The 8,911-nt window shown below is 49.5% G+C and overlaps 1 protein-coding gene across 3 annotated transcripts in view; it reads left to right on the top strand.

The window, feature by feature from the left end:
• Positions 1–1,891: 1,891 nt before the first annotated feature.
• naa25 (N-alpha-acetyltransferase 25, NatB auxiliary subunit) overlaps positions 1,892–8,911 on the top strand; it is a 31,449-nt gene continuing 24,429 nt past the window's right edge. For 2 of the 3 annotated variants that reach the window (XM_006640282.3, XM_015366349.2), the window contains exons 1-4: positions 1,892–1,996; positions 6,742–6,827; positions 7,651–7,789; positions 8,641–8,759. In XM_006640282.3, coding sequence (XP_006640345.3) covers positions 1,906–1,996; positions 6,742–6,827; positions 7,651–7,789; positions 8,641–8,759 — 435 coding nt within the window. In that variant the 5' untranslated portion in view covers positions 1,892–1,905. Of the gene's footprint in view, positions 1,997–5,053; positions 6,559–6,741; positions 6,828–7,650; positions 7,790–8,640; positions 8,760–8,911 lie in introns of those variants that run through there. The other variant, XM_015366348.2, reaches the window with a different exon arrangement.

Below are 8,911 nucleotides of genomic sequence, written 5' to 3'. Positions count from 1 at the left end.
TCTACAGTGACCACCACTGCTTGAAATACCACCCAAGGAATCTGCAGCTAGGATTTGCCATTGCTGTGCAGTAATGCACATACTGGAGCCATTATTTAAAGCCACTGTCAGTCTTTTCAACCGGACGACTGAAAGCCCAGGGGTTCAGTTTGGGAACCTTCTTTTACCACTAAAATAAACGTGAACCATCAAGAAAAGCATTAAACATATTGCCAGCAGAGAAAGGATGAGGAACAATATGAAGTGCTTGATAATGATTAGCACCAAGTCAATAGTGGCCAGCTGAAAACTGCCCCAGAGCTTGCTGTTTCTGAACTCAGGGGTTTTTAATGCAAACTCTAATGAGATGAGACCTAACATAAGGTCAGTCCTCACTTGATTTCTCTCCTCCCCAAAGCCCACTCACAACCTGCACTGGGGTGAGCCCTGCATCACAGAAGTACATTCATGTTTCGTTTTTAAAAAGACTTACAAGAGCAACAAGAAATCTTAATAGATGCAACTCAGTTCTGCCAGATACCTCCAGGTTCAGTGGAATTTTTTGCTGACCTACTTTTGCTGCTCTCTTACTGACATCATAACATCAATTTTCTACTCCGCTCTGTATAGCAGAGTCAGACTTGTTCAGATGCAAACATGCTCCTTCCTGAGGAAAATGGCAGGAGTGCACTAGAGACTAGACTAGTCTCCAGTCATTCGCTAGATAAGGGTTAATGGTGGCTATGGAGAGATGGCACAATGGATAGCATTGTTGCTTCGTAAGTTGGGGCCCTGGGTTCAATTCCAGACCTGAGGTGCTGTCTGTGTGGAGTTTGAATGTTCTCCCCCTGTTTACTTGAATTTACTCCAGGCACTCTGGTTTCCTCCCACTGTCCAAAGACATTTGTTAAAGGAGAACTCTGCCATGGACAGGATTCAAACCCCAGCTTCCTGAAGTCATTACTTGTTGTCAACACTAGTTGAGTTACTGCCACTATACTTGAGTGTACTGCGAAGAGGATGCCGTTGAAGATAACAAATAAAAAATAATAGTATATCATAAAATATTCATTATAAACTAGCCACAGGCATGTCAGGAGCGACGAATAAAAAAAAATAGATTTTGAGCCGGGAAATTCTGCCAGGTTCATATAAATCTACCACACGATGGCGCTAAAGGACCGACTTGTCACCCCTCCGCATGAAGATCTGAACCGGGGCCCTTCTCCCTTCAGAAAGCGGGGGACCCTGGTGTCGGGGTGGTGTTTGTGCAGGTGTCAGGCATATGGCGAATGACGCACCGTGGACGGTTAGCGTCTCCTTACACTTAACAAGCGCTTTGCAGGTCATGGGGATCCCCTCCACCCCCAGTGTGCAGCCCCACCTGGATGATGCCCCAGTCCGCTCCCCGCACCCCAGCTCTCAGTGGGGAGGAGAGCAGAGTGATGGAGCCAGTTCAGAGAGGGAGGTTATTAGGAGGCCATGATGGGTAAAGACCAGGGGTAAATTTGGCCAGGACACCAGGGTCGTATCCTGTCATCTATCACATAAATATCTCTTTTCGAGTCTTTTGTAAGATGTTATCATTATACCACACAAGACAAATCCCCAGTTTTATATGTACGCAATCTGATTCATTTAAAAGCAACGTAAAAAAAAAAGTCAAATCAACCAATCTCAATCGACGTAAGAACCGCACTTAAATGAAATAGCGTTTCTATTTCTCTAAATGGAAAGCCTTTCTTTATATATACACATATGCATCATAGCGAGCGGGCCTTGTCGGTCAATAAGCGCCTCGCGCCCCTGCCCACCGGCACGGGCCACAGGGCTCCGCTCGCGAGCCGCCAGCCCCGCGCACCGGATGGCTTGTTTTCCTCGTGCACGCTGGCTCTTTAATTCTTTCCGGCCGGGACAGCGCCGCGCATGCGCCGAGCGGACCTCCGATTTCCCCCCATCATGGCGGCGAGGGGCCATGTGCAGGACCCTAACGACAGGAGGCTCAGACCCATTTACGGTAACGATTTGCCGCTGCCGCTAGATAAGAGCCTGGCAGCGAAGCCGGGGCCCGCGGTGGTTCTGCGTGTCCCGGTTCCGGCGCCTCCTGTCGGAGGCAGATCTGTGCGGGCGAGGCGGGACGAGAGCGCTTGCGGGCCGCCAGCCGGCGCCTCGGAGTCGGGTAGTAGCTGCCCGGAATGACAGCGCGCCTTCCCCCGGCTGTACGCGCGGGGCCGGTCGTGGGGACTTCGTGCATGGTGCTCTCAGCCGGGGGTTGGGGTTGGACGGTGCGAGGGGGTGGCGTGGTCGGAGAGCGCGGTACTCGCTGCTCACGCCGGGCCAGGCGGACTCGGGGTCCAGCCGTGTGGGGCTGAACGAGTTTGCCGGACCCGGTGCAGAGTAAATCCTCTAATGTCATTGACTGGATCGCCGGCTCGCTGGAGGTGGCGTTGTTTTATGAATGGGTTCAAGCCGCTTCCTTTCAGCCTAGTGATCCTGGTGGTGTTTGACCTGACTTTAAGTGATCGATTGTCCTAATCCGGCGCGGAGTGGGGTGCAGAAGTTGTGTTTTCAACACGTTCATCTTGGGAACGGCACTGCCGTGCAAAAGCTGCCGGCTCTTGCGCTCCTAAGCTCCTAAGCTTGGTTTACCTTTGCGCATCGTTTCTCGTCGTTCGTTGCGAGCGATCTGACTTTGCAAAGGCCTCTGAGGTCACAGGTGCCACCGTGAAGCGCTGCGACGAAAAGTATTCATTTGAATCCGTGTAGTCTTTCCCTGATAGCGATCCTAAGCGACGTTGTGGAGATTTGCCGGTGCAGATTTGTGTTGTTACACGTTTAGCAGTCTCCGAAGAGCCCGTATCCTAACGTGATGAAATGGTCTTTGACGCGGGGCGCGCTGCTGGACAGCGAACACATCGATGAGATGAACGTTTCTCATCTGCCTCTCGAGGTCGGACGTGACCACCATGCAAGTCCTCAACCGGTATGTTGTAGTTAGAAACATGAACCACACTTTGAAATACCTCGAAGACTGTCAGCTAGCTTTCCATAGCTGAGACTGAATTCCTGGGGTGCGCAGAGCGGTTTGTCTCCTTTGACAGAAACTTTGGTGGCAGCATTTAACAGCTGAAAGTGTGATGTCTGATATTGTGGATCGTGTGTCGGAAATGGGACCGCACACCGTCCCGTTTTCTAGTGTGAGGTACTGTGTCACTGAAATAATTTCCAGTTTTTGTGTGGGTCCTTTTTCTTTGACTGCTTAACGTGAACTGTCAAAGCACAAAAACAGCACTTGTTGTCACCAAATCACACCATCCACCCCAGTGCAAGATGTGACTGTCATTGTGAGGGAGGAATTGGCGTGTAACGAATGTCTGTTTTTGTGCCTCTGTAAGCTTTCCTGCTTGTGTGGATTCTCTCGGATATATTCGGACCTTCTTCTCAGCTGGGCACGATCAGTGTGTGTGGACACGCCAGGCCAGAAATCGTCAGGAATGTGTTTTCACTTGATGTCGCTTACCATCGGTGCCGCTGAGCAGCTTTCGCACCGATTCCCTCCTCCTCCGGCTCTCTTACTGACCTTACTGATTGTCAAGTGGGTTTCTCCGGGATCGGTCACAGATTCACGATAAAGTTATTTATTCCTGTAATTGTATACGTTTCTAAAGTCCGTTATTCCTTGAGGTCCCCAGTCTGCTAGTCCCATGCTCCATGCCAGAATCCCGGGCTGGTTAAAGCCACAGCTGGTGGGGGTCGAGGGATCAGACTGGCACATTATTGATGGGTTCTCATCAGCAGCAGCTGGTAGGAGGTGTCCCGTCCCGCAGGGTACCCGAGTGCCGCATTGCGTTGCGCTGAAATCCTCTGGTCCGTCTCCGGGGATCTGGTTTGTCTCGTTTGCTGGGCGGGCTCAGTGCTGCAGCTCCTGGGGTGCTGTCTGGGTGGAGTTTGTATGTTCTCACCGTGTTCACTGAGGTTTCCTCCCACAGTCCAGAGACATGCTGGTAGATTAATTGGTATTCTGGGAAAATGGACCTATGTATGTGTGTGTGTTTGTATTGACCTTGTGTCTGCCCTGTGATAGACTGGCGTCCTGTCCAGGGTGTACCCTGCCTTTAGCCTGTGGCTTGCTGGAATAGGCTCTGGCTCCCCTGCGACCCTGTATTGGATGGAGAAAAAGGAGGTCATGAATAAGGGGAAAGAGATTCCTGATTCATGGGTGCCCACCCCGGCATCCACACATTGATACTAGACGCACACACAGCAGTGTGACCGGACACATGGTGTACCTGCAGCCCTGTGTCGGCCAGTCTGTGAACCTGGGCCCTCTGGCCTTTCCTGCGACACGCCGAGAGCAGCTCTGCACGCCCGTTCCACTTCCGAACCCTTGAGTTGTGTTGCTGCTCCACGGGGAGCTGGGATTGTGAGGCGTGGGAGCCCTCGTTCTGGGGAGTCACGCTGAAGGGCTACAGCGACACACAGGTCTCCCGTCCCCCACTTTCTGAAACACACGGGTGTCTCTGTCTCGGCACCCTGGGCAGTTCGTTCTTCTGCGTCTTGACTTTGTTTTACAGTGCGATCTCACTGGTGTTTGTGGGGCCCGTCTGGATTTTGGCCAGTCTTATTTCAGTCCTGTGTCTCCTGCTGATGAGATGGCTTTTCCTGCCGTTGGCTATGTGCTGATTGTGTTGTACGTGAGAAGGGAGAAAGCAGGTGTATCATCATTCTAGCCGGTGGCTGAGTAACAAAAAACCTGAAGATCTGATCAGACTGACAGTGCGGGACAGGTTAGCAAGTGTTTTGACGTAAACTTGTTATTTTGCCAAATAACATCCATTTGAGTTTGTTTTTTTTAATTTTTTTAAAGGGTTTTTTGGCTGGATATATTTTGGAAGCCTCTAGTTCTGATCCTGCAGTTGTAGGAGTTCCTGGAATTGTCTCCTTTTCTTCTGCTGCAGGTTTGGAGAAACCTTACTTTTCTTTCAGGGATGTGAAACTTCCGCAGTCCACGCCGAAAGGGGGCGAAAGAAGTCTAATTTTTAATAAACTGCAGCAGTTTGTTAGTATGAATTAGCAGGACAATGTCGGAATGAGCAGAGAGATGTTGCACGTCGTCAGCCGTGTCTGCGCTGTTAAATCTGGCCTTCAGCTGCTGTTAAGTGACAACAAGGCCTTTGGCTCCGAATTCCCTCCGTCCCCCACAGGGGACGACAAGGACATTCACGAAGCAGAGGTCGGCCATTATATTTAGGAGGCATCGCTCAGTTGGGAAGGAAGCTGGGAAGGCAGCAGTCGCTGGCAGCTGTGCTGTGTCCAGACCTGGTGCCTTCCCTTGCCATCCGCCTGTCCATTGTCTAGCCATGGTCGAGGGGGACGCACACAGCGCCCCAGGTCTGGATCCGAACCCAGGGCCCCAGCGCTGTGAGGCAGCAATGCTGACCACATTTGAAACAGGACACCTTTAATACAGGGCTTCTCTAACACCTTGCTCTTATCATAAGGCAGACCCAGTTCAGAGAAAGCTGTTTACACGGAGAGGTGACAATGGGCAAAAAGGAAAAGTTCATTTAATTTAATAAGCTTCAACAGCACTTCAGCACAGACTGAACACTAGGCGTAAAACCCAGAACACACAAACATTATTTGCTGTGTAAATGTAATGAACCTTTTTCAGACAAGAAAGGGCTTACAAGACGACCACCGTGTTAAGAACAGATACACCCCTGGAGGAACGGGACCCGTCCTGCTTGACAACCAGGTGTCTCACTCACTGTGCACGTGTGAATTTTGGAAACATCATGGATGGGCTGCGCCCTTCCTTCGAGATTATTCCACAGCACGCGGGCCTGAAGTTGCCACACTTTCAGAGACTGAAAGGATGAGTTGTTGTTTTTTAATTTGTGACCGTTTATACGTCGTTTATCATTTGAAGTGTGATGCACCAGATTCCGACAAGAGCCGCCCTTACACACTGGTACATGATGCCAGACGTGTTCAGCATCTCCTCCTCTGTTCAGTCCCAGTCCAGTTCAGTGCTGGAAGAGAGCCAGGGGCAACTGAGCACAATTCCCGCATAGCTGCTGTCTTAAAATCCTCAAAATGTTTTGTTTGTCCACATTGCATTTTCAGTCTCGCTTGTCAGTGCTGTCCACGCCAGGCCTCCTGTGGGTTTGGGTTAAATCAGTCTGAAAGAGTGGTGTCAGCTGTACTGGATTTGCTACCATCCTGACTTTCACCAGAGAGAAAGAACACTTTCGTACACTGGCATCTGGAATGATGGCTGTTGTGTTTTTTTCAGGGTTATCAGCTCTTTTTGGAATTTCAGATCGTGCCCTATTTAATAATTGCTAATTTGGGAGTCTGCTTGTGGTCTTTTCAACAGCGAAGAAAATGCAGGTGAACAAAACGCTGAAGTACTTTGCCATTGCTTGGGTCTCAGTTGGAAATCCTTGGACCCCTCTGGTTTGGAGGACGTTCAGATTTCAGATGAACGCTTTGATACTTTCGACTGAGGCAGCAGTCGGGGAACCTTGTGTTTTGTCTTGTGCGCTGACAAGAAGGCTCATAGAATAAACCGAGGTGAAAATATTTCTTCATCTTTTACTGGAGCATTCCTAGAGATGAATAGTTTAAATCACTAATGTAAGCGTAATGTCCGTGTTTAACAACTAAGGTGTTTCGCGTTGGGGTGTTTTGTCAGGCTGGCTCTAGGACTTGCCCAGAAAGCGGTGTCATTGCTGACATCATGTGCTTTCCTTTCAGATTACCTGGATAATGGCAATAACAAGATGGCTATCCAGCAGGCCGACAAACTGCTGAAGAAGCACAAGGACCTTCACTGCGCCAAGGTGGGTGAACAGACCTCCGCGCACGTGTGCTCTAGAAAGATGGGCATCCATCGTGAAATACCAGCCTTCCTTCATTCATATGCGCTAAGAACATCTGTGATACACATGAGCTAGCTGGCATATGGAGTTTGAGTCGGCTCCATTTTGTGCTTGGGTTTTGTCACTGCTGTAATATCTGTCTGTGATGTGGCAGAATCCTTTTTCTCGACCACTCACTCCGGTTGACGCCAGCAGCACTGGGCATGGTTGAGGGTTGAGCCATGTGCTGTACTCTTTTTCCAGCTGTCCCAGGAAAGACTTTCCTGAAATTGCCAGGATCAGACAGCAGGCCCACGATGCGTGTCAGAGTAGTGACCATGTGAATATCCTACAGATGCGAAAGACATGTGATTCCTGTTTTGATAGCGCAGTGTGATTTGTATCCTATCATTTTTCTGGAGAGGTGAAGAATTTTTATATAATAAATAATAATAATAATTTATAATAATTCCTTACACTTATATAGCGCCTTTCAGGACACTCCACTCAAAGCACTCTAACGCCTCTTCAGCTGCAACCTTTTTTTCCCAGGAGGTCTCCAATACAGGTACTGACCAGGCTCACACCTGCTGGGCTTCAGTGGGCTGCCAGCTGGGAGCTGCAGGGTGATATGGCTGCTGGCCATACGTCCATGTGGCCCTGTTGAACCTGTTGACGTTGTGGGATTCTATAGGAAACAGCTTGTGTGATGAGATTTCCTGGATCGTTGGGCAAGGCTGAATAGGTCATCGGTCTTCTGCTGAAAAGACACTCATGCCTCTCTGTGCGCGGACACTCTCCCCAGGTCCTGAAGGCAATCGGCTTACAACGCACCGGCAGGCAGGATGAGGCCTTCACTTTGGCGCAGGAAGTAGCAGTGCTCGAGCCCACCGATGACAACTCCCTGCAAGCGCTGACCATCCTGTACAGAGAGATGCACAGGCGTGAGTGACCCCCTACTGCACCCGGTCATTGAATGAGCTCATCCTGTGAAGGACTGGTGTCCTGTCCAGGGTGTGGCCCTATCTTTTGTCCTGTGAAGGACTGGCGTCCTGTCTAGGGTGTGCTCCTGCGTTGTGCCCAGATGAACAGAATTTTCAATGAGTTCATTAACATGCATTGGGTTGAAAAAGTAATTATCAGCAGAGACAGGTAGGAGACCTAGAGGCAGACACACCCATTACCATGATCATTTTAGATCATTTGTGAGTTGATGTATTACAATACACTAGCTATGTTAGGTGATTTAAAAAGGGACATTTTGCAGATTTATAGAATGGTGACTGTCAGTGGAAGTGGCTGCATCCATTATATACACTGGTAAGAAAACGTTTGTGAATACTTTCTCCCAAAACTATCAATGAATTGAAGAAGTTGTAGCAAGAGGCATGGGCCAGAGTATCTCTAAACCGAAGTGCAGGACGGATCAGCAGCTGCAGGAAACAGTGGGTTGAGCTCATTGCTGCTAAAAGAGGTTCTACCAGTTACTAAATCTAAAGGTTCAGATACTTTTTCCAGCATTAGACACTGAATTTTTGAACAATGTGTTCAATATAGACATGAAAAAGTACAGTTGTTTGGGTGTGATTTGCTTAATCAGATTGTGTTTATCTAATATTATGACTCGGATGAAGATCAGATCACACTTCAGGTGCAACACGTAGAGGAATAGAGATGATGCCAGAGCGTTCACGTACTCTTTGTCTCACAGCTGTATATTATATACATCTTTCCTCACTGTTGGTGGCATATTTCTTGGTGGAACGTGTCCCAGGATGGCGTTTTCCTCTTGCAGCGGAGCTGGTGACCAAGCTGTACGAGGCCGCGGTGAAGAAGGTGCCCAGCAGCGAGGAGTACCACTCCCACCTGTTCATGGCCTACGCGCGGGTCGGGGAGTACAAGAAGATGCAGCAGGTGAGTTTGCTCTCGCCCCTGCCCAGACCGAGGAGCAACGCACGTGTCTCCAGTCCTCGTCACATGGTTACAGCTGGTCCTATCTGAATACGGTTTCACGGACGAGAAAGAATTGCTTTCGCTCAGAGCTTCTCAACGAAAAGGGCGTCGCG

This window comes from Lepisosteus oculatus, chromosome 22, assembly GCF_040954835.1.
Source record: "Lepisosteus oculatus isolate fLepOcu1 chromosome 22, fLepOcu1.hap2, whole genome shotgun sequence".
In the NCBI taxonomy this organism is placed as follows: Eukaryota; Metazoa; Chordata; class Actinopteri; order Semionotiformes; family Lepisosteidae; genus Lepisosteus; species Lepisosteus oculatus.
The sequence above is the reverse complement of the archived record's forward strand: the minus strand, read 5'-3'. Positions and strand labels throughout refer to the sequence as shown.